The sequence below is a fragment of the Gavia stellata genome, chromosome 28 (assembly GCF_030936135.1).
Source record: "Gavia stellata isolate bGavSte3 chromosome 28, bGavSte3.hap2, whole genome shotgun sequence".
Classification (NCBI taxonomy): Eukaryota; Metazoa; Chordata; class Aves; order Gaviiformes; family Gaviidae; genus Gavia; species Gavia stellata.
In genome coordinates, this window is record NC_082621.1 from 3,175,976 (window position 1) to 3,201,307 (window position 25,332).

The 25,332-nt window shown below is 44.5% G+C and overlaps 1 protein-coding gene across 6 annotated transcripts; it reads left to right on the forward strand.

Annotated features, from left to right (window-relative positions):
* Positions 1 to 11,761: 11,761 nt before the first annotated feature.
* Positions 11,762 to 24,965, forward strand: KAT7 (lysine acetyltransferase 7). 6 transcript variants are annotated; one of them, XM_059830312.1, is made up of 15 exons: positions 11,762 to 11,795; positions 13,338 to 13,485; positions 14,804 to 14,980; positions 15,171 to 15,410; positions 15,980 to 16,062; positions 16,297 to 16,386; positions 17,106 to 17,204; positions 17,374 to 17,484; positions 18,336 to 18,527; positions 18,729 to 18,818; positions 19,728 to 19,868; positions 21,071 to 21,164; positions 21,352 to 21,498; positions 22,380 to 22,486; positions 23,155 to 24,965. In XM_059830312.1, exons 1-15 carry the CDS (start codon positions 11,781 to 11,783, stop codon positions 23,254 to 23,256), a joined length of 1,836 nt encoding a protein of 611 aa, XP_059686295.1. In that variant the 5' UTR covers positions 11,762 to 11,780; the 3' UTR covers positions 23,257 to 24,965. The 6 variants fall into 6 exon arrangements, with proteins under 6 accessions (XP_059686295.1, XP_059686296.1, XP_059686297.1 ...); XM_059830313.1 differs by lacking the exon at positions 16,297 to 16,386; XM_059830314.1 differs by lacking the exon at positions 15,171 to 15,410.
* Positions 24,966 to 25,332: the final 367 nt, after the last annotated feature.

Below are 25,332 nucleotides of genomic sequence, written 5' to 3' on the forward strand. Positions count from 1 at the left end.
CCCCTCAGACATCTAAAACTCAAGACATCTCACTGCAACCCCTCCCAGGCTGAATTAAGAGTTTAAAAAAAAAATACATATATATATAGCTGGAAAAAGGAGAACAGAAATCAAAATGTTGAAGTTGGGGGTTTTTTTGGTGCTGGTCATCAAGCACAAATAGTTCTGTCACACACAGGTACAGGTTGGCAGATGTGGTTTCACAGGGCTGGTGGAGCTGGGCAGGATCAGGCCACACCGCCTCGCTCCTCGTGTTCTGCATTTTGTACCAAGGATGTGACTCACTTCCCAGCCTGTTCACAAGGGTCAGATCCTGCAAGCATCAGCTTCAGCGGGAGCTGGATGAGGACCCCGCTCCTTTGGTTCCCTCTCTGTCCCACCACCATGTGCCCTTAACTCAAGAGAGCTTTGCTGAACTCTTATTTCCAGAGAACTTCTGTTCCTTCCACTGTCTGCCAACTCGTGTCACCTGCAGGAATCAACTGCTACTTAAACGACAGGGCTGAAGGCCTGAGAACAGACCCAAGAAAGGAGGCTGCAGGGGATACAGCCTTAGGAATGACAAAGTCAAAGCTCTGGATAGGGCCATAGGAAAAATGGAATGCTCAGAATTTGGGGTGCCAAGGATTTTGAGGGAGGCAAAGTTGAAGCCTTAAGCACTAAAGATAGAGTTTTTCCAGTGCTAAGCATTTGGGACTCTAGCCCCACAGCCTTTTTCAAGATTAGGGGGCTCCAGGGTGCCCCACCTCCACCTGTCCCTGCAGTGGAGAGGAAAAGGTCCTTCCACCCAGCCAGGGCTCTCAGCAGCCAGCCATTCACCATCCTCTGACTTTCTGTTCCTCAAGTATCATTTCTCATCATGTCTTCCATTTATACCTTATAATTATACCACGTTATTTGATTTTTTGAAAAGACATCATGACATGCAGGCTTTTTTTCCCCCTTGTTCTAGTCCCCCAAAACATATTTATAGTCTAACTAGTCCTCAAATAAAGGTCATTACCTTTTACCCTTTCCACTCACCATATCTCCACTAAACCTACAAGCAGACTCTACCCGCTATGGGTCCAGGCCTACATTCTGCCTCCAGATGGACGCAGTTTTGTGGGTTTAGGGAAAGGAAGCGTCTATCCAAGTGAAAAGGGTGGGGCCGATCTCTCCAACCCAGGAGCCTGGGAAGCTGTGGCATGGCTAGATAAGATGGGGGGGAAAAGGTACGAGCTGGCAAAGCAGCCCGGGCTTCGTGCCAACCTCTCTGGAGAGGAGAGGCTGTGACAGCCCCAGACAGTTGGTCTCCCCCAGCAGCTATCGCAGCAGAGCAGCACTCCTCATCTTCTTCCTGTATCGCTCTGCTCGTGAGGCCGGCTGTTTCTATTTGCATGTAATCAGGCAACAGATGGGAAACTAGACAGTGCCATCTTCTTGCTTCTAGAAAAACCCTGGGGGGGGGGGCGGGGAGGAAGAGGTGGTGTCTACTGCAATACTGCAGTTACTGAAGGAAAGGACAGAATGTACCTCCTGATGGAGGCAAAGATGAGACAGAAACCACAGCTTTGGTTATTAGATCTTAGTAAACAAACAAAATGCCACCCATCAAACTAATCATCCCTATCTCTTCTAGCAAGGAGTGCTGCAAGATCTCTGATAAGGTGGAAACCCAGTCACACAGGGAGGCACAATGATCTCTGCTCAGGACTGTCCTAAGGATACGGGAACATTCCAGAACAACAGTAGCGTTAGGAGGCATTTCTGAGAGTTAACAGCACTCACCAGAAGACAGTTCAAGTACTTCTCTGTTCACTTACTCTTCCAACCTAAAATTAAGTTTTAAACTAAACAAGGGTCCTCAAGGGTCTGTTCTCCCAACAGTTCTTCCTATCCCAGCTCCCACTGCAGAAACAAGGTAAAACCATACCTAGCTGATCTTTGAAACCTTGCTGCTACTCTGTGTACAGACACTTCTTCAAGTCAAAGACACTCTTCCTGAAAATATTTCCTTCCCAAGATCCATAGTAGCTATTAGCAAAGAAACAGGAAATTAATTGTAAGAAAGAAAAATGGGGAGGGAACTACCAAAGTACAGGTGTTCAAAAGAAAATAAAACTGCAATGAAAAATGGTTGTAAATGCCAAGTTGAGGAGTTTTGACCATATGCTTTTTTCACTGACAGACTGGTAGCTCAACTTTTCTAGGAACCCCTCAGAGTCAGTCCTTCCAACCTAGAAATTCAAATTCACCTTTCAGTTTCTCTGCCACACTGTCTTTTTAAGGCACTGTGATTTGAACCCAATACCCACAGCTGGAACAAACTAAAAATATTCACTCCTCTGTGCTGTTTTGTTTTAGCATAAAGGAGGTCACACAGCTGTGCCTCTGGTTGTTCTCACCATATCTCATGCTATAAATACAGCAAGGAATACTAAAAAAAAATTTGAAGTGGTTCAGCACAGCTCAGCTAAGCACCACTCCATCTCAAGTCCAAGTTTTGCTTTCACCAAATGCTTCCCTCAAGGTTTAAAAACCCACATTTTGCTTTATTATGTAGGAAGAGGCAAGAAAGCACCGGCTGTTACCTATCAAATGGGCTACAGCCATTCTAGCTCAGATGAGTTGCACATTAGCAGCCAGGCAAGTTTATTTGCAACAAGAACAGGGCTTTCTGTATCCTTCCCCAACAAAGACACACACACCACAGAGTAAGCGTTATAAAATTAAAGTTCCTACATTCCTGCAGGCTACACTCCAGCCTACGCAATGCAGTCATCTCCCCGTAACTAAGGCTCCTAATGATGTGCTGCATAGTAGCAGAAGCAACACAATCTTTTACAACTGCTCAAGGGCTGCAGGTCAAGGATCCAACTTCTCATCATACTCTGCCCGCTCGTTTCCATTGCTTCTGCCGCAGCAGTTTCTGCAGCCTTCTCTCCTTGCTCAGAAGGAGAGCTGACCTGCCACATCACCAGATAACTAGTCTCAGTTTTCAGAGCCTCAGAAAGCCAGTCATTTCATCACGATTAGCAAACGCCACAAAGTTTCAGAATTATCAAATGCATCTCATGGCTATGGACCGACCTATCCAGCGTGTTCCAGAAAGTCACCTTTTAACACTAAAGCACTGTCCAGTTCCTCAGTATTCCTCAGTTCCAGTATTTACAGGCACGCAGGAGAATATTTTTGTGTAACAGGCCTGGCCATCCCTTCCCTATTGGACCCCTCTGAGTACAGCCTACTACACAGCCCAGACCCACCAGTCTTTAGTTTTATGTCAGCGTCACTTGAGGAAGCGACAGGCATATATGAAACATGTAAGGCTGAACAGTGGCCACTGCAGTCCTATCATTCTGGTCCAGCGCTCAAGTCCTAAATGAGATTATATTTCTGGCTGTTTGCTATGGGTAGGAGGGAGACAGAGCTTAGATTTAAAGTCCTGATCAGCTGAGCATGAACGTGGAAGATCAAAGGGTCATTCAGCATACAAGCTAAGCTTTCCCTCATTGTCCTTGAACAAAATTCCTCTCACTCTCAACTGTGGAGTAAAATGCTTGCCTGTCTGACTCCCACTCTATCCCCAAGAGAGATGGCTGCATTTCACTACTGGACAGTTTCTGCACTCAAATGTTTTGAGATGAAAAGCTCTAAAGAGCAACAAGATAAATAAAACTGCAGTTTATTAAAAGAGACCAACAGATTATTCACCAGACCAGCCAAGCTATTTCACAGTCTGGTCATGCTTGCAGTGAAAACAGTGGGAGTTTTGGGAACAGAGCACAAGCCCTGCTAAGAGTAAGGAGACATTATGAAATAGATCATTTTCACTAAGTCATGGAAAGGCAGGAAGCCTCTCCTAATAGTATGAATCATCAATATACCAGAAAGAAAGAGTGCACTTAAAAATAATCACTGATGTCCAGCACTGCCAACTTTGTAATAGAGCACGTAAGTGAATACAAGGAGACCAAGGAGAGCAAGTCAGTCAAGTACTGACAAATTGGTACAAAACAGGCAAGAAACTCAAAACTACAGCCATGATAAAGCATGTCTCATACCTGCTGCTGCAACATCCTCCACTGCTGCTTGGGTTCCTTCCGCCCACTACAAGAGCCACCTGATCATCATCACCACTGCTGCGACTCTGCAGCTTCTCCCACTGGAAAACAGACACAGCAGGGATCAAGTCTATTATCTTCTTTGGGATCCTTTCATCATACACTCGCAGAAGTTTGGGTACACAATTACCAATTTTTTTTTCTATTGCCATTACGGCTGATGGCATTCAGAGCAATCCCCTGCTTTGTGCCAGGCAGTGCATCTATGCAGGAGTTGGCATTTGACTGTTCCAAGTGACACACAAAGGTTGTCCGCAGCAGGACACAGCACATCTAGGGGACACCAGGACTTGTGATCTATGCTGGTAGATCCCACTTATCCTAAGAGAGGATCTTGTTTCTCCTCCCGTGCCCAACCACGTGGATTCAAGAATTAGCCAACATCAGAGACTTAGCAAGATTTCCCAGAATAATACGGGCTGCATTAGATGTAAAACATTCACCATTAAGGAATGACAGCTTGCTTAGGAGAACGCGTGTTAAAGGAAGCTTTATGTTTTTAGGATAGGCAAACCCACGGTTTCTCAGCTTGCACAGAACAGTATCAGCAATTAGAGCTCTAGTTCACCCATCAGCTACTGTCTGGCAAAGCACAGCAGCTCAGTCGCACAGCACTACCTTTATATTTCCTGAAACCGAGTTAGATTAGAAAGTGTTAGAAACGTGATATAGAAAAAAGTTTACATAAAGGGCTGTATCTGGCACAAGAATATTATTCCCTCATAGATAAAAGGCAGTCCCAAGACAAGCTCCCCAAGAAGTGCTGCTGAGCTTTTCCAGAACATGCAACATGAATTTGGAAGCACAGGTAAATAAAACTGTGTGGTAACAACTGGCACAATGTAATTAGGAAAAAATGCAGACGCTGAAGAAAATAACCTACTTGGCTCACCTCAGAGCTCAGCAAGCCAGAAGTTCATATAGGAAGAAACTTTTTTTTTTGCCATGAATAATTACAAAAACAGGACTTTCAAAGGAAATCAGCAGTTCCAGCTGGCACATAAACCTTATCCTAGGAACAGCCATTTTGCAGCAGCGCACTTCTAATGGGACACAAGCCCCCAGAAAGCAGTAACATTGCTCACCCCAATCTTTACTTATCTGACAAATTTCTCCAAGTAAGACAATGTGGTTTTTGTAATTAGAGTTATAAAGGACAGTGATTATATCACATAAAACAAACTGGTGTAAAAGCTACTGCTCCCATCTTGTGATATGCTTCCTCCAGATAGATCCTCCCATTCTCCATCCATTCTGTACTGGCAATCTGCATTCAGTTTGGTGTTTCTTTGGCTCCTTCAGTGTTAAGGCACAGAACTAATCAGTCTCCTAGGAAACTAAGGGAAAGATAAGGAAAGATAAACCTGCCTAAACAGAGGAGAAGCCAAATTGATGCATATTTGCTATCAATCAGACCATCCCAGCAATGGTGTTGCTCAATGTACCAAACTGGTAGTAGTTTGTTGTTCTCAGAATTCTTTTGCCTAGCTCTGGTTCTTACTTCTACCTTGTCTTACTACAATCCTCTCTTACTCCTTGTCTTAAGGTTGCTTATTTTCTTAACCTTTGGCTATGCTTCCAAGTATGCTCCACCCTTTAGTTTGGGGTGACATTTGGTTTCTCTGTTACCTGCCTCCTATTTTCACTTTGGATCTAAACAGTAGGCACATACTAAATTATCCCTCTACCTCCACTACCGCAGGCAACTACCTGAGGCACAGAATATGGTGATTAGGGATCACTCTTCATTTAGTGGAGCAAGCAAAGACAAATTCTGTCCCTACTATACTCACATATAACCTGTTCTTAGTATCCCCAAAGTTCTTACTACAATCAAGATATTCATGTCAGCTGGAAACTGAGCTACCAAGTCCATGGCTAGTTGCCCACAGCACCACAGTCAGCTTTATGAAAAAGAACAGCCCACAGGATGGGCTCAGAAATGCCAAACAGGATAAAGTTTCGCCTTCACTTCCCACATCAGTGTCATTTTTGGTGACAAATGTTTCTTACACCTGTGAAAGTTTGTGTCATTGGGCTGAACAACATGAGCAGAGTTTTCCTTTAAGGAAGCATGCAGTGGACTTGATTGATTAGGAAGCAAGGCATTAACATCAGTGCCAGGCAGTTGGAGAGCACTGCCTAGACTGGAAGGAATGTATTAAAGGAACAGATCACAAATCCAAAAGCAGACAAGAGAATCCAAAAAATAACCTATTTTGGCAGGAACAGGTTGAGGATGGCATAAAAAAATCTGGCCTGTCAATAGGCATTAGTCCTGCCAGGGCAAAATGTACTTTTATTGCAACTATTTAATAATTAGATTATACTATGAGACCCAGGGGAGGGAGGGAACCAGGAAGTGTGGCTATATTCAGCTGTAACTAAGTGAAACTAAGCTGTAACTCTGCTTTCAGCAAGACTCAGACTGGATCTTTTTTCCATTACAATTAAAAAAAAAAAAAAGATGCAGGCCAAACTGGATTGACCTTGCTCCTGATGCCAGAAAACACAGGCTCCACTCAGATGTCTGCATGCCAGAGCCCCGGGGAAAGAGCGAATGCATGGATTCTGTTCAAGTTTACTGAAACACCCCTACTCATCTACAGCTAGCTGTGTTTTGCAAGACTTTCAGCTCAAGGCATGGTACATGGCCACAATTCTCCATACAGGGGTTTCTGTGACAATTTATACTACAAGTCAGTATCCACTCAAATCTAAACCAGCTTCAGGGTTTAAAAAAAACAATAAACACACACACACCCCGGCTGTTTGCTGAACTGTCTGCAAACACATCCTCTCAAAACTGGAGTCTTCCTGATGTGCAACAGCTGACGGATTTTTTTTTTTAATGTGAAAGTAAAAAACACTATGCCAATCCGCAAATAAATCCCACAGCCTAGACTAGCTTCAGCACTATGACTATCTGAATTAAATACATTAGCTGCTCTTGGGTTTGTTTCTGAAATGTACCAAGGCCCACCGGACAGCTGGCCTCTTCAGCTGTAAACAGAAGTCAAGACTCAAAAACGCTTAGGGCCAAACTTGTTGCTAGCCCAGGTCCCACAGCAGATTTTCTACCACATTAAATTCTGTGCCTTGCACCTTCTACCATTTGTATTCACGTATCTGCATTTAACCTGTTTGCACGTCGCAGACTATACTTTGTCAAGAACCAATTTCAACCTTCTCAGCGAGTGACAGTCAGAATAATTGAGGCTCCAACCCCCGCTCAGAGCCAGGCTAATGTAGATCAGGTTGCTCAGGCCCTGTCCAAAAATACAGCCAGCAAACAGCAGTAGCCCTCAGTTTTTCCGTAGTAAACATGCCCTTGTGAGAGACAGTGACCCACTCCCATATGGGTCTTTAAGACACATCAAATTGGATCAGGAATTCTTCAAGCTTTACATGCATGGGTCAAGCGGTTCTCTGATGCTGCTCTTATTGCCCAGACCTACCACACCTAAAAACCAAACATTTAAAAATATTAAGCTGGAACCCAAACCAGAGGGAAGCCTCCTCTCTACTCACCTTCTGAAGACTTTAAAAGGAAAAGAAGCAGCCCTTCCAGATCTTCGTATCTGTATAACAAAGCTCTGGATTTTTGCAGCCCTTCATCATTATCCTAGTCTTCCTGTAACTCTAGCCCCCAGAGCTGGACTGAGATGACACCTAAAAGCAATTAAGATTTATTCAAGTATAGCACTTCAGATATTTTTATAGTGTATTTTCATTATATAGCATTTCTCTCACTTGCCTTAAAACACGCTTAAGCAGGTAAAGCAGCCCTGCAGGAATGCATCATGCAAATAACACACAAAGCAATTAAAGTGAATGCTTTAACATTTATAAAGCACTTAGCAACTGAAAAACCTGAAGTACTTTAAAAGCATTTCTTCTACTTCATAACAATTCCTACATAAGCAAGGCTACTTTATATCATCACCGATGTAAGTGATGGCTATATTAAGGTCCCGCAGGCAGCTGACTCAATGCCATGCCTCCAGAGCAAGTGGGAACCAAGCCAGGAGATTAGGGTGTTAAACCTATTTTCAACCTATTGATGCCTGTACCTGTTTATAGAGATTGGTTTTGGTGAAAATTCCCTTTTCATTGCCTGTATTTTCTAAGATTCAGCAAGAGTTTTGGTGGTGTTTTTTTTTTTTTTTAAATACAACAGTGAATGTATCTAAGCCTAAGTTTCAAAGAGTTTAAGTGAGGCTAAAGGCCTAGAGAGATTTCAACAGATTCAGTGAGATCTTTAGGGCCAAGAGGTTTCAGGTAGCTAACTCTGCTGACATCAGTGGCAATCTGGCACCTACATATATTCAATAACCAAGAATTTAAAAACCAAAAATCACTTTTTCAAGTAATCAAGCACTTGCTAAATTTTCTTCTGGTATAGCATCAGGAAATTCCTCATTTCCTACTTGGAAAATTCTGACAGAGTTAAGAGACTGCAAGTCTGTCTTAAGAACCTTATTAAAGGGAGCTTAACCCCAGTGGAGATCCCTGTAAGCAGAAGCTACACCAGTTTGGCACCCTGAAAAAAAAATAATTTAAAAAATCGCTCCCTCTCTTCTCAAGCTGATTCCCAATTTCTGTAGCTTGCGCAGGGTGAAGAAGTGGTTTCATGCACTGACATCTAGTGGTGATGACAATATGGAAGGCACCTGGCAGCATACGAAGCCTCTCGAGTTTCACTTCCTTTTGTGTTCTTCCCCAGAACAGGCATGCAGTTTCAGCTCCAACAAATGCCAGGGCTGGAGCTTCTTCAGTACCGACCGCTGGCACACGGCCAAGGGCTGTACACATCCTTCACACACAAATTAATGAACAAATGATTTTTATTTCTGCCAGAAGCCTCCTAAGTTTGGACTGGATTTTGAACTGAAAGGTAATAGCCGCAAGTTAAATCCTTGCAGTCTGTTCTACTGGCAGATACACACATACAGAAAAGTTCTTGCAAGCTCTGCTGTGGTCATAACACGATCTGATTTTTGCTCCTCCAAGAGCATGAAACAGCTTAGCAAATGTAAGACCATCTTCCCTTCTCACTGCCCCCTTCCTCTACACACCATGGATACTCTAGAGTTAGGTCAATTCAATGTTCAAACTGCACAGAGGACTTACAGTTTGCATTACCATTTTAATTATCAGGAGACGATAAGACAGCATGGGGAACTGGATTCCTGGCTTCTATTCAAGTACTGCCACCTCTAGGAAAATTATTAAACACCACCCACTTCTGTTTGCTTTGTTTTTCCAATAACATCCTGGTGGTGGTGATAAGTACTACTAATATGCATTAACATAAACAACTTATTTCAGACACAAGCTTCAGTAACACCTAGAAGCTCTAATATTTTATTTGTTTATCTGATACAATTAAGCACTACGGCTTTCATATAATGCAGAGTTTTTGAAAGAGGAATCCTTTAGCTATCATCAACAGGCAACTATTTCAATGGGACGTGATAATGTGCAACTTTTCACATGGTCATCGTATTCTTTAGTCCGTTTCATTCAAGCAAATCTGCAATTGAATTTGGATTTGCAAGGTTCAAATATGTTATGTTAGAATCAGCCTTTAAGCTAATTGTCGTTTTCCTACCATAGGCAGATTCCATTTAATACAAAACATAAAAGCTGAAGAAGTTGCAATCTACAAGCTCTTTGAAATCTTTTTTTATTGCTCCTAACTGCCCCACATTTCCATTAGAGCCCTTCATCAGTTTGTAACATTAGACACATTCACTCTTCTGAGGCCTGAGCTTTGTCTCATAGAAAACACATGGGAAATGAGCATCTACAAAGCGTTCAGACTAACTCCTCTCTTTTCTTTCTATTAAGGAATAGTGCGCTGCTTTTCTTTGTTCCCATTCCTGTTGCCCTTTGAGGCGATGCTTTAGTACATCCCAAATTTATCTTAAATTAAACATTTCAAGTCAGTTTAATAACTTGAGAGCATAATATTCATTAGCCTAATGCTAGATTTTGGCTCAACTGCAATTTGAAATTCTATTATATTCTAGGCAGTCTTTTCTTTTTCTTATAAAGTAGGAAGAATCCATGCATTTGTGCAGCAGTGTTCTCTCCTGCAGCCACCTTTCAGTAGGTTTGCAAATTGGTTGACTGAAATAATCAGACTTACTAATGAGCTGTTCATGCACGCACAGTTTTCCTGGGCTTAGTGCGTACATTTTCTAGATCAAATACATGCTTATCTGCAACCGATACATACACTCCTACTTCACATACCACACATACTGCTTCCCACTCCTCTCTGCTTGGGCAAAAGCAGAGGTATTGCATCATGACTTCTTCAGAACGTTTGCCTTTCAACATTTCACAGGAGACTGGATACACCTAGGAGCAATAACGATTTGGAATGAGAGAAATTACTTGCAAGACTAAGGATGACATGCACTCACGAGGATTATAGGATTAGGCCCTGAGAATTTCATAAGCCCTAAAGATAACCATAGTTGGAAAGAAATCATGTGTTCGACTAAATACCCTTATTTTTCCCCAGGTCTTTACATAAAGCAATATACTGTTGCTCATAGACCATGTTATCACATTAACGTTATTGATATATTATATTTAACCAGTCAGCAGCCTAATCACGACCAGGGACACAGCTCCTGCAGAGTGCTTGGCCTGTGCAGGGACCACACAGGGGTGAACTTGCTGCCTGTCTGCTCCAGGCCGGCCTGAGGCCAGAGTACGCGAGAGCCGCCCCCGGGGAACTACCAGGTGCCTCAGCGGCTCAGGGCAGAAACACGACCAGCTCACATTGGCCTGTGAGAGAACTACACATGCGAAGCTTCATGAAGAAAATCCCCCCCCCTTGACGATACTTTGAGAACAAAAAGATTCATTAACGACAACAGCCCTTCCGAATGACAGCCCAAAGCAGCACAGCCCTGCGAGGCCCGACCAGGCCCGTTAGGCCTCTGCGCCGGCCCGCCCCGCGCCGGCCCTGCGCAGAGCCAGGGCCCGGGAAAGGCCTCTCCCTCCAGCAGGCCGCAGGCAGGGCAGGCGGCGGCACCCCCCTCAGCAGGAGGGGGGCCGGCAGCCGGAGGCGCGGCGCTCCCCGCCTCCGCCTCAAGAGCAACGGGGACTCACCGCCTTCTTCCACCCAATCACTCCATGGACCCAGCGACGCGCCTCTGCCCGGCCCCAAGATGGCCCCAGCGGGAGGAGCTCAGGCTGCCCGAACCCAACATGGCTCCCTGGGGAAAACACCCGCTCCGGTCCCCGGGCGTCGCCGGGAACCCGCTGACTTCACACCCGGACCCAAGATGGCCGCCGCCTCAGACAAGAGCCCTCAGCCCGAACCCAAGATGGCCGCCGGCAGCTTCACTGTCCCCGGCGCCGCCGGGATACCTGTCCGAATCCAAGATGGCAGCCCCCGCTGGCGTGAGGCTGGCTCGGGGTCACGTGACAGGGGGTGTGGACCGTGTCCCGGCGGAAGCGTGAGAGACCGAGCAGGGAACAGGGACTGGCGGCGGCGGGAGCGGGCTGGCGCCGCCGGAGCAGACGTGCCGCAGGACGGGAGACACGGCTGTCACCACGGAGCCCGCCAGCGCTAACACGGCGGCGAACGCCGCTTCGCGGGCCGGGGGCGCCGGGGACCAGCCAACCTCGCTGCCCCCGCCCCCGCCGAGGATGCCGCGCAGAAAGGTGAGCGTGGCCGGGGAACAGGGGAGGCGCCCGGTGAGGGAACCGGCGAGCTCGGGCCGCAGCTTTCCCCCCTTCCCCACCCCCTCCACTACCTCTCACGGGTACAAAATCGAGGGGAAAATAGCGGCCTTCAGCCCCCAGCGCCCGCCCCACTCGCTCCCTGAGTGGGTGCCGCGCGGGCACGCTGGGCGCTGATTGGCCGTCTTGCTCGTCACTCATCGCCCCCAACGGTTACCCTTTCCCCTCCCCCGCGCCTGCAGCGCGGTCCGCCTCTTTGCTTTTCCGATTGGGCAGGCAGTTAGAGATCTGGGCATCTATTGGTCGGACTGCCTTGCCGGGCTGGCCGCTGATTGGCTTCCGCCGCTGCCCATCTACGCCCCCAACGGTCACCACCCCGCGCGTGCCTTGTTTCTCCCTCTCTCCCTTCCCCCATTCCACTCCGCCCCCCCGTTGATGTTTCTGTGGGAGCGAGGCTTGCACTGATAGGCTGGCGGCTGCCGTCAGTCACGCCCGGCGGCCACGCCTTTTTGCTTTCCAAGCTGACATTGGCGGGCTCTCCCTTTCGGCCACGCCCACGCGCCTTGTGATTGGCCGGCACCGGCGACTGTCCGCTGGGCGCAAAACAAAGCGGCGCGGGGGTCGCGCTCGCGCCACCGTGCGCGCGAGGCCTCAGCAGCCGCCCCCGCTCTTCTCCTCAGGCGGGCGCCGGCATCTGCCCCGGCCTCGTCACCGTCCCCTCAGGGTCGGCGGCCGCTCGGGGGTACCTGCGCCCGCCCTGACCGGGACATACCGACGCCCCCACACCCTGGTTGTCCAGTCAGGGCTGCCGGGCAGGGGAGCGATCTTCGGAGGCCTGGTGGCTGCCCGCCAACTCCTGAGGCCTGCTTCCCTCAGAGAGCCGCCCAGTCCACCAGAGCAGGGGGCCGCTCTGGTGGTCCAAAACGAGGTGAATACAAGCGCATTTGCAGCCTCTTTCAGCCCAGCCTCTTCGCTCAGCGCCTTCATTTTCTCTGCCTGCCTTCCACCAGGGAGCTCTGACGCTGCCCTGAATTGCTGAGTGGCGAAGAGTCAGTTTGGCCGTTGCTGGAGCCCGTCTGTTTTCTCCACCACCTGCTCCCGTGGTGCCTTGTGCTCTGCTGGGCTGCCTCTGCTGTTTTGAACAGGCAGATGGTGCGGGAGTGCTGTTGGCTTGGCAGGGTGAACAGAGAACGGTCAGCTCGGAGCCTATCCAGTCCAGCCTTGAAACTGCATTTACCTTTTGCTTTAAATAAAATCGGGTGCTACTCTGATCTTAGTGGATCAGTTTGCAGAACCTTTTCATTATTGATGGCACTTTCTGACACTGCATATTTATTAAACTAAAATATTTTCTCCAGAGCAATACACTTGACATTTATTAGTTTGCGTATGTTATTGTGTCAGCTTGAATTTAGCTATCTAGCATCAAATATTTTCTTCCTCTTTTTTTTTTTTTTAATAGTATAAATACAATATGCAAGTTTAAGTGCTCCTGTGCTAATGTCTGGGTCTGTGGTGTTGCAGAGGAATGCGGGCAGTAGCTCAGATGGAACAGAAGACTCTGATTTCTCTACTGATCCTGAGCATACAGACAGCTCTGAAAGCGATGGCACATCACGACGATCCGCCCGTGTGACCCGTTCCTCAGCCAGACTCAGTCAAAGCTCTCAAGGTAAATGCTTTATTAAACAAAAAGAAAAGCAGCCTCTTAAGCAACAAGAGGCTCAGTGTACTCCATATTCTTAGCCTTTAGAACTTAAATGTGTGGAGTTTATATCTAAATACAAACATACAACTTTTTTCATTGGTTCTTAACGTACCACAGCAAAAAGCAGTCTTTATATGTGCATATTGCACAAATGAGGTAATATAATCTAAAGATTACACTGCTGGTGGAAGTCAAAACTCGAGTATCCTCTGTTCAAAAAGTAAAGCCGTCTACTTGTTAAAGGAAGTGGGAACCAAACCCCATGATTCTGCTGCCAGCTTTGCCTAATTTTTCTGAGAATTCTAAAAATTTGCTTTCCGTCTAGACAGTTCTATTAGTACTGGAGCCAAGCTCCAGAGAGGGTGTTTAGAGGTGAAAGTTGTTTTTGTGTTCTGTGTTTGTTTGGGGTTTTCTGAACTGCAGGGGAAGATGTATTTTCATGACTTGCTGACGCTGACCCTACTCTGCCATAAATGTAATCAACATATTGCCAGTTATTTTGTATGCTTCTGCTTTGGCATCCGGATTGTAAAAGGAAACATTGAATGTGTCCACCTCCTCATTTTTAGTGTTAGCATAGTAATTTCTTGGCTGTTAGTTAGTAAGCTGCCATCTGGCATCAAGGGGAGGCAATGACAGTAGATAGTAACTTCTTTCCGTTGCTCCATGTACACACTTTGATAAAGAATCTATTTTGCAACAAATTTTATTGCAGGTAAGAAGTATACATGCAAGATCTTCTGGTAATTAGGTCTTAACAACAAAAGGAAAGGTGGTTTGGATGTGTATGGGATGCCTGTGATATTCCTAGGTTATGAAAGCATTGTTCTAATGCAAAATAATTGTTTTATAGTTGTATGAGCAATATAGGATCACACAACCACACACAGGGTCCCAAATATAGCTCCACACCAGAAGCAATCTTGCTGTTCCCAAGGGTTATCTAAACACTGGTAGTTCTTATCTAAACCAATGGTTCTTCAGCCTTCCAAGTGGGAGCTGGTTTGTAATTGCTAGGTAATTAAGTCCAGAGAAAGCTGATCTAATTCAGCTTTCTAATTCACCAGATTCCTCAGTGTTGGTAAAAGTGTCAAAAGATTTAAGCTCGGAAGAACAGAGCATATCTTTGTGATGACTTGCAGCAGTGAGCAGTAGGACAGAACTCTGTGTTGATACCCAGCTATCAGATGTTGGTATTACAGACTTCAGAGCACGTGTGAGGCAAGTCTCTGAGCTGCAGTGGTTATTGTGGGTGTAATTATGGTGTTTTCTATGGGATTAGATTCCAGCCCAGTTCGTAATCCACCATCATTTGGAGCAGAAGAGCCTGTCTATTCTACGAGGAGGGTAACCCGCAGCCAGCAGCAGCCTACTCCTGTGACTCCAAAGAAATACCCGCTCCGGCAGACTCGCTCCTCTGGGTCAGAGACTGAACAAGTGGTTGACTTTTCTGATAGAGGTACGTAGGGTGCAGTGAGGCGTTGAAAGTTTGCAAAATGCTGTTGGAAACAGTATGTGACTCCATTCTCTGAGGGCACAGTATAATATCCTGAGGACAGAGGGTTTGAGACAGTTATCCAGAGTTGCTTTACATATTTTTTTGAAAGCTTTCTTTCAGACAAATTTGTAACATCTTGATCCTTATTCAGACACTAAAAATGCAGCGGATCACGATGAGTCTCCACCTCGTACCCCCACCGGGAATGCCCCTTCCTCAGAGTCTGATATTGATATCTCCAGTCCAAATGTATCCCATGATGAGAGCATTGCCAAGGACATGTCCATGAAGGATTCTGGAAGTGACCTGTCTCACCGCCCTAAGCGCCGCCGCTTCCATGAAAGCTACAATTTCAACATGAAATGTCCCACTCCTGGTTGTAACTCTTTAGGTAATTTCAGCTCCAGGATTAATCTCTTGGGTTTTGCCTTCCTGCTGTGATATTCAAAGCCCCGCTCAGTTGAGTTATAGATCCTAACAATATGCACTTAGTTAGCATCAGATGTATTATTGAGAAGTGGGTATAGAGGAGGGATACGAAGCATATCTGCAGATATATTCTTCCTGGAGGTGTTTTCTGGCTAGGAGTGTTTGGGGGATGATAGGGTAAAGAATAAGTTAGGAGTGTGAGCACAGGTGTGGGAGGAAAATGCAGAGTCTTGCAGGTAGGGTACTGGTCTCTGCCAGAAGCAGGTTTTCAGAAACAAATTATTGCAGACCTCTAATATACCTGGCTGCTTGCGTGGAGTGCAGCTTTTGAGGTAGCGTGAAAAAGATTTTCCTTCTTTGTCCTTAAAGTTTGTGCCATGAACCATGAAGTGTGCTCCTTCTATCACACTGCTAATATACTGAGCATGCTCCTTGAGAAGCTCATATGAGGTATCTGCCCATCTAGGATACTTTTTAAACCTCTTTATGATCGTATGTTAAAGGTGGGGGTTTTTTTCTGATCCTTTGCAGGACACCTAACTGGAAAACATGAGCGACACTTCTCCATATCGGGATGCCCACTATATCATAATCTCTCAGCAGATGAATGCAAGGTAAATGAGTCTTCTGTTTTATCTTCCTTACCTTTTTTTTGAGCAAAATGCCAAGACCTGTCATTTGTGAACAGAAAATAGAGTTAACATGTCTTTAGCTGTAAGACAGCAGCATTTGTGTGTCAAATCATCCGTGAATGACAGTTCAGAAAATTCACCTAAGCGAGAAATGGAAAAGATGGAGGCTTTGATAGTAGTTTGCTGCAGCATTGACAGATGAGTTTTGGCTTCCAGGTGCGAGCACAGAGCCGGGATAAGCAGATTGAGGAGAGAATGCTGGCGCATCGACAGGATGACAACAACAGGCATGCCACCAGACACCAGGTAGGCAATCTGCATGTAATGGAGTGGCTGCTCAGTTAAAAATGGAAAAACCTCAGCTTGTGGTTTCTAGCGACAATGATTTTAACTTGATCTCCCTTCTTCACTTCTTGGATAAGCTATTGTGCTGAGTCCTGACACTCTCCATTTGTCAACTCCAATTTGTTTCAGCAAGGGCAGTTCATGGCGTCCCTTAAATGAGAGACTGGAGCAGCTAGTGAGAACAGGGAGATGGCACTGGCCAGTAATACTACAAAGGAGGCTGGAGCTGTTCTCAATATGATCTTTTCTGTGTGCTTTGATGTGTAGGACAAGAGAATTCCTGCAGAACTGTAAACTACAATTTTACTCTGACTAAATAGAAAAGAATAAAACCAGGGGAATTACATTTTTCAGTTCATGAGTCTTGGACTTGAGTCAAGATGACTTAATGAGTCAGCTCTGAGCTCTTCCCCATGATTAAGCAGTGCATAAGGAGTGCACCCTGTCTTGTGGGACTGAGGTACTTTGGCAAAGGCAAGCTGTGGTGGGTAGAAACATTTCCTATTTTACATACCTGTGTTGTACCTGCAGTGCCCTCTTATTAGCATGGGATTTGGTTCAGAGGCAACAAGCCTCATAAAATGAAAGCCAGGAGAGAGGTCCTTTAGGGTGGGAAGGTGAAGAAAAATGTTTGAAGTGGATGAAGCCTAGTGAAGGTTTCCACCTCTGGTTTCTTTCAGGCACCAACAGAGAGACAGCTGCGATACAAAGAGAAAGTAGCGGAGCTCAGGAAGAAGAGGAACTCAGGACTAAGCAAGGAGCAAAAAGAAAAATACATGGTAAAAGCAGTAATTTTATTCTTTCATTCCCTCCTGTCTGGAAGGAGATCACTAAGCGGGAGTTTGGCTTTCCGAGTCATCCTGCAGCATTCTCAGCTAAAAGAGCTGCAAGATCCAACAGCTTAATAGCAGCAAGGCAGCAAAACCTCCTATTATTTTATTGTTCTAGGAGCACAGACAAACCTATGGCAATACTAGGGAGCCTCTACTTGAAAACCTGACGAGTGAGTATGACCTCGAGCTTTTCCGAAGAGCGCAGGCACGGGCATCTGAGGACCTGGTGAGACTTCTAGCTCATAATATATCTCATAGCAAATGTCTTTGTCAGAAACGGGAATGCTTTCTGGGTTTTGTTGTACTTGTGCAGATGGAATCAGAGTTTGTAAGAACTGCCCAGCCAAGTCAGCGAAGTTATACTAGGGATTACATTTAAGTTGCCAGTCATTTGGAGGGTTTGCTGAAAGTACAGCTGGAGCTAACCCATTTGCAGTCATGAATGCTGCAGTGCCTGCAAGAGGAATAATTGGTAACAGTCCCATTTAATAGGTGTTTGTTTTCAGTGAAAGAATGGACAGCTTCACCTGCTGAAAGAATGGCTAAGGAGTGATGATAGCAAAAGATAAGTCATCTTGACAATAGCTGGTGACTCTGGAATGGAGTTCAAAAACTTGTATTGCTGAGGCTTCTGTAGGTGCTTTCCAAAGCTACTTTCCATCTCCAGAGATGAACCAAGATATACTTTGATGCTTGCCCGTGACAGTTGCATCTGGGATGTCTAAGGCAGAGCATTAGGCTGTATCCACTCCCTACAGATCAGGAAAGAAGCATGAAGTGGCAAGGAGGTTACGTTGCTTTGATGACAGCAAGAGTAGGATCCTAGTGTTAGCATGCTGCTAAGTGCTGATTAACAAGACATTTCCTGATGAAAGGAACTGTCCTGCTTGTGGACAGGGCTCAGAGTTTGATTGAGGAGAGGTCCCTGGGAGGGGTCATTAGACATGGTCACACTGAAAGATGAATTCAGAAGACTTGAAGTAAATTATTTCCTTGAGGGAAATAAATAGGGCCCCCTTCTTCTCTACCTACTTTTAAATTTTTTTTAAAATAATCACCCATTTTTTTCATTCATAGGAAAAGTTGCGGCTCCAGGGCCAGATCACAGAAGGCAGCAATATGATTAAAACAATCGCTTTTGGCCGTTATGAGCTGGATACCTGGTATCATTCTCCCTACCCAGAGGAGTATGCTCGTCTGGGACGTCTCTACATGTGTGAGTTCTGTCTCAAATATATGAAGAGCCAGACAATACTGCGCAGACACATGGTAAGGGCTAGGGCAGAGCTGATTCCTGAGCTTTAAATCTGATGTCAGCATGTAAACGTTTTAAAACATTACTGTTGTTAGCTCAGTTGCTTGCTTTAGGAGGTGAGAAGACTGCATGGTTCCTGGTATATCCGGTAGCTGTTGTAACCTTTCCTGCCCTTAAAACAGTAGTGTCACACAAACTTTGTTTTCCTGTCATAGGCAAAATGTGTTTGGAAACATCCACCAGGTGATGAAATCTACCGCAAAGGCTCCATTTCGGTGTTTGAAGTGGATGGGAAAAAGAACAAGGTAACTAACTGCGATCATTAGGCCAGTCTTGAGTGTGGAGTCTATCTCTCAAATGTGCTAGGCACTGCTTTTGCTGTAAAGAAGCAGGATGCAAATGGCCCTTTCTCCCTCTAATTGCAGAAAGGCTATTAGAGTCTGATCTGTCCATTCTTGCAATTCTGGCAGTAGTTTTGTCTGCATTTTCTTTGTAGTTATGCCTCAGCCAGCAGTTCCATCTGTTGTCTCATACGGTGCTTGGAGATGTGTGTCAAGATCCCTTTCTGAAAGTTAGTGGGGAGATTCTGTGCTTGGCCTCAGTAGATCGCTACCACCCATCTCCCATTCACTGTGAATACTCAGGCAAATTTGGGTTAGAGTGGGAAGCAGCCTAATGTTATCGAGGGTGACCTCCTTAACCCTGAGTTGAAGGGTAGAATATGAATCTGCAACTGCAGATTCAGTGCTAGGTAGTAGCACCATGCCTGTGCCTTGTCTCCAGTTGTGTCCAGTCCTGAAGGCTGCAGAGGAAAGAACAAAGAAACAAATTCAAAAGCTAAATTTTGCACTGCCGGAAGTTGGGAGGAGTCTTTTCTAGTTACCAGGGATAACCTTGAAGCATGGGATTAATACAATCCCGTGCAAGCAAGCAGAGATCCAACCTTCTGCTTCCCTTCACTGAGGATGTGATGTTTTGGGCATTCAGAGATTGATACCGCAAACATCAGTTCCCACCCTTAGGAAGTTAGGCTTATCAACTTTCATCACAAATGGAATTGTTTCCTGGGCCAGCTGCTCTGTTTGAAAGACTGTACATAATTTCTCAGATGATTGAGAATTTTCTTGTAATTTCCCATGTATGCCTGTTTTTGTCCACTCTTGATATGTTCCACTGTAATAAACAGGTGTATCCTATTCTCCTTTTGCTTCTAGATCTACTGTCAAAACCTGTGTCTGCTGGCAAAACTTTTCTTGGACCATAAAACACTGTATTATGATGTTGAACCCTTCCTCTTCTATGTCATGACAGAAGCTGACAACACTGGCTGCCACCTGATAGGATATTTCTCCAAGGTTCGTTGAAAATACACACCTACGCGTTACTGTCTCACTAGAATGAGATTTAAGACACTAATTATCCATACTGAATCTCCCCTCCGAGGTTTTGCAATCTCAGGATTTGTTGCTTTTAGGAGTAGATACAAAACCTGATTCAAACCTGATCTGGATGATTTGTTCTTACTGTTTGCTGTGGGGGTTGCAGGTGCTTTGCTGTAGCATCTTTCCTCCTTACTAGCAAAAACCAAATCAGCTCAAATGAACTATTGTTGCTAGGAGGCATAGTGGTGTCTTAAATTTAGGCAAAAGTAATGATAAAGGAAACATAGAGAAAAATCCATTAAAATAAGTATTAGTCACCATGATATTTTTTTTTAATAAAATACTTGAAGGAATAAAAATTCTTAGGTGGCGAAGCTGAAGCATAAGTAACTTAAGCAGATCCCACAAGTAAGTCACTGGCCAAGCATAGAGTAGGAGCCAGTTTTCTCAACTGTTTGCTCAGACATGCTGCCTACCTAAAACATAGCCGATCTGTTTGTTTAATCTCTGCTGCACATTGGTGAAATACATTTCCTGGTTGTTCTTACTTCAATACAGAAAAAGTGATTACCCTTCCGGACATGGTGATATCATGCAATGGAGTTATCAGTTTAGATATTTCAGTCAGTGAAATTCTATAGGTAGGAAGAATACTCTCCCAAATAAAATGCAGTGAAACTATATTCCTGAAATCACCTGAGTCAAAACTGAATAAATACCTAAAAAAAAAAATGCTCTAAAGAAAAATCTTCATTGATCTGAGGATGAGTGTGTCTGAGTCTCTTCTTTGTCTGAACATTTCAATGCACACTATGTGCCTATAACGCTGCTGTTATGTCGCTTTCTTGTTGCATGTAAGCCTGGTAGATGACAGAGGTGGTAGTGAGAGTGTTATTGGCTCCTTCTCAGGTACAACTCCATGGCCAGCCATCCTAGGCTTAAAATTGTGCACCAAACACCCAATTTAATGGCTAATAAAGTAAGACACTAAGCCAGGTTGGTAGCTGAAGGGTGATCATGTTACTTGTCGTTAGGCAGGTTTTTCTACTGTTGCTCCTTTCACCTTGTATTGTATTAGTTGCACAGGCTTGTTCAGTCTGTTGGGATTATGATATACACACTGTTTGTACACATCTAGACCTGTTAATCTATCCTCTCTGTGTTCTTGTTTTTAGGAGAAGAATTCTTTTCTCAACTACAATGTTTCTTGTATCCTGACAATGCCTCAATATATGAGGCAAGGTTATGGCAAAATGCTTATTGACTTCAGTAAGTATAGAGAGAGAAACTCTGGAAACATACTCTGTCCAGCATGACAATTTCACCAAGAAATCTAACATATCTATGGTGATGGTTGAGCAGTTTTCATTATAGCTGATTTCTGCATGTGCTTAAGAGGGTGACAGTCAGGCAAGAGTAGTTTAAGAAGGATAAATAGGTTTTCTTTCCTTTACAGGCTATTTGCTTTCCAAAGTAGAAGAAAAAGTTGGCTCTCCGGAACGCCCTCTGTCTGATTTAGGTCTCATCAGCTACCGCAGTTACTGGAAGGAAGTTCTCCTTCGTTACCTGCATAATTTCCAAGGAAAAGAGATCTCTATAAAAGGTATGTTTTCAAGCTAAATAAGCTTGTAGTGAATTGGTTCAGGAACATACCTATGCATCTCACTCACTCATTTTCCTCAAATATGAGGCAGGTCATGCTTGACTCATTCATAAAGGTGTTTGTGTAGCAGCACAGTTAGTGGAATATTCCTGTAGTTGGGTATGGCTCCTTTCCAGTCCTGCCACCAGTAAAGATAAGCTAGCTTGCAGGGTTTTGAAAGTAGGTATTGGCTGCTTCTTTCAAAAAATACATTTTTTAAAAAAGATTCAGCAAAGCACTTTATCTCTCTGTAGATTAGAATGTAAATTTTAAAAAGAAAAATGCCTTCACTGAGAGCCTTTCAAATGCTTTGGAAAAATACTAAGACTATTTGGACTTCTTTTAATAGCATTTTTATGTTTATGGCACCTAGGAGTACGCAGCATTTCGTAGAGATATCGAGGTAGTTCTGAAGAAGCAGCTACGTCTTCTTTCAGAGGATTGCACCTTATTAACTTGGATCCTAAAATCAGTATCACTAAATCATTGTGATGTCTAAGCTGGCTTTCAGTTTTTGGGTGAGCCGGGCTGTTTCTGTACAGCTCTGCATGGCTTGTATCCATAGCCTGGGGTTCTTCAAACTATTTGCCATCAGTCAGCCCTCAAGAGTGGAATGAGCAAAGGCACCTTGTATAGCAGTGCTAGAGATAACCAGGGTGGTGAAAGGTTGCAAGTAAGGCAGCAACAGTAGTGCTGCACGTGTCTTCTTTAATATCTGCAAGGCATTTTGTGTGTATCACTTTAAAAGGAGTTGCATAAAACTTGTAGTTGAAAACTAACAGTTACAGGCTGTTGAGAAGGAATTTGTTTCTATTCTAACATAAACTGATGCTGGTTTGCAGAAATCAGCCAGGAGACTGCAGTAAACCCTGTCGACATTGTTAGCACGTTGCAGGCGCTTCAGATGCTCAAGTACTGGAAGGGAAAACACCTGGTCCTAAAAAGACAGGTAAGATTTGTGATGGCTGTTTCTGCATTTCTGTTTTCTTATATTTAACTGTTAGATTCAGATGAACTTGCTGAAATCACTATTTCCTTTGCATTGTGCTGGGTTTTCCAGCCTTTTTGTTCTAGTGGGGGAGCACTGTAATTTTCAAATGCAGTAACTGGTAAAATATGACATGGGCATCCAACCTGATTCTTCAGTAGTGTAGAAATGTGCTGTAGTGACCTTCTGTTTCTGATGTGTGGAATAATGCTCATTGTAAATGGCTTTTTAGGGGAGCAATGGATCAACATTCCCATCATGCTCCTCATCATTCCTGCCCTTTATTGGGCAAATGGATGACATAGAAATGAACTGAATTAATGGAATCCTGAACGAGTCTTGTTTGTACCCACTAAGACAAGTGGTTTATAAATCCCCAAATGTGACAGCTTCTCTCTTTTGTTTTCCCCTCCCTGAGACTTCACTTTGTAGCTAAAAGTAGCCTTATCAGTGTGGTTGGAAGGGCTTCTAGAAAGCACTGTGGAGGAAATGTTGTTTTTGTCACACTAAGCAGTTAGTAGGCTAGTCATCTTCAGATTTGTGGACTTAGATGTGTGGTGTTGTACCATGGATAATGCTCCATCGTGGATCATTGGTTTTAACCTGCCCTTTCGTGCTCTTTTCCTTAGGATCTGATTGATGAATGGATAGCCAAAGAGGCAAAAAGATCCAACAGCAATAAGATAATGGATCCCAGCTGTTTGAAATGGACCCCTCCTAAGGGAACTTAACTGTCTCTCACTCCTGAAGCCAGTGAACCCCAGCAGTAGGAAGTACCCTAGGGATCTCTGTTGTATCTGTTGCTGTTGTGATTGGCTGGTACAGTACCCTCCCGAAAGATCAGTTCCCCTTGGTACTGTTCTGGCCCAGATCTTTTGTGCACACCACAGACGCTAGTTCTGAGGAACTTTATGTTTCGGCCTCAATGAGGTTGCAAGGATTGGATCTGTATAGGACCCAAACGAAGCTCCTAGCAGCACTGGCCCAAGGAGTTCTGATATCTGGTACTGTACCTGTCCAGTCACTGGTCTTACCCTCACGTTCTTATTCTGATGAGGTTGTGTTGTGTCCTATAATCTGGTTGTTTCTTCCTTCAGGTTCCTTGCGTTCTAAGTAATGGAGATAACTTCTGTGGCTTTTGAACAAGGTCTAATAATGCTTGTTTGGGGAAAGTCTGGTTTTCCAACAAGCTGCAGTTACACTGACTTCAGCATTTTTAACTAGTCCTGTCTGAGGGACTGTTCCATTCCATGTATCAAATAGTTTTAGTAAGATAACATGCCACCTCTTTCAGCAGTGTTTTCCAAATAATATAGCAGGTCTTCACATAGTTAATAGTGTACAGGCAGAAGCTTGCATATCTTGTAACTGAGTGGTGTGATCGTTAGCGTTACCCTGGAGGAGTCAAGGCGAAGTGTGTGAGAACATCATGGTCTGAGATGTTTCACAGAGTTGCTCTTGGTGTATGCTCCTGGAGCTACTACAGTACCACATTTGTTGGAGAGACCTCTTTGATTATAAGTTACTGGTTTATCTCTTGGAGTTAGTGGGTTCCTTTACACCGAAACAGCCTGTTCAGTATATTTCACTGGAGATATTTTTCCCAGAGCAGTCTTCCTTGAATTGTAGGTCTCTTTGTATTGGAGAGGATTTTTTTTCCTCTAGACTGAAGAAATAAAAACTTTAGACAGATTTTTGCTAGCCTTGTCCAAACAGCCACAGAAACTCTACAATGCAAATATCGTCAGTTGTTGGATTGCCTACAGTGTACGTTCTGTGCATCAGTGGCAGCTCCAGTTAGCTGTGTGGATGGTTTGCTTCTCTGACAGTGCATTCTTGTTTGTCTTTGTAAAACAAAAAAGCTTTTACTTCCTCTCTCCCATCAGCACCACCGGAAGAAACTATCGTATAATGGCTTTCAAGTATAACCACTGTCCTTGTGCCACAAGTTTCCTATATGGCTCCAGTGTGATTAAAAGGGGGGACAATCTTGGGGTAGACGATGGCAGCATCCTATAGTGCCGATTTCATTTAAACCTTCCAATGCTTCCTCATTGAATGGTGGCTGAAATGAAGCACTTGCAATGTAGTGGTAGGTAGGAGCCGTTTCCTGTTAACCACTGACCCATCCTAGTGTGGAAAAGTTCTCTATTGCTCTTCTGATGGTTGTCTGCCTTTCTCTGCCTCCCTAAAAAAAAGAAAAAAGATCATCAGTACATGGTGTATACCTTGTGGGCATTACTGAATTTTGCTGTCTCATGCCCTTTACTCCTGTATTGTAACTAACTACAGATACTCATGAAACTACCCAACACAGTAGATCTCTTGTGGAGTAGGGAAGAAGGCCATTCTTGTGCAGAAGCTAAACCCTGTTCCCATGATGTGGTAGAATGTGCTATTCTTGTATCTACTTCTCAATAAAGCATGTTCTCTGCTCAAGTTTATGCCTTCTTTTTACTTTTTTTTTCAGTCAGATGCTGTTCTACATTTCAGGTTAAGTGAAGCTGCTGCTTTATGTTGCAAGGGACTAATTTTGAACCCGTCTTTGTGTCTGGTGTATTAAGTATTGTGACTAGAGCGGCCTTTAGGTTGAACCTTTCGGAAATAGCCTCTATTGCGTATTTACTCTAGAGCTTATTGTGCACAGGAGGCTACCATGAAGTATATATGGATGTTGCCAGATGGTGCCACCTTCAGTATGTCACACGAAACTGGGATAGCATCTGTCAACGTGAAGTTCATTGAAGAAGGAAGGAGTTACCCTAAAAGCAATGGCCCTGGATTTTTAGCCTTCCCTTCTGTGCTTC

Excerpts from the sequence above, each read along its gene's own strand:
- KAT7 (XM_059830312.1), top strand. Across the intron at positions 13,486-14,803 it reads ACTCAGTCAAAGCTCTCAAG|ATTCCAGCCCAGTTCGTAAT; the intron begins GTAAATGCTTTA and ends CTATGGGATTAG. Across the intron at positions 18,528-18,728 it reads CAATACTGCGCAGACACATG|GCAAAATGTGTTTGGAAACA; the intron begins GTAAGGGCTAGG and ends TTCCTGTCATAG.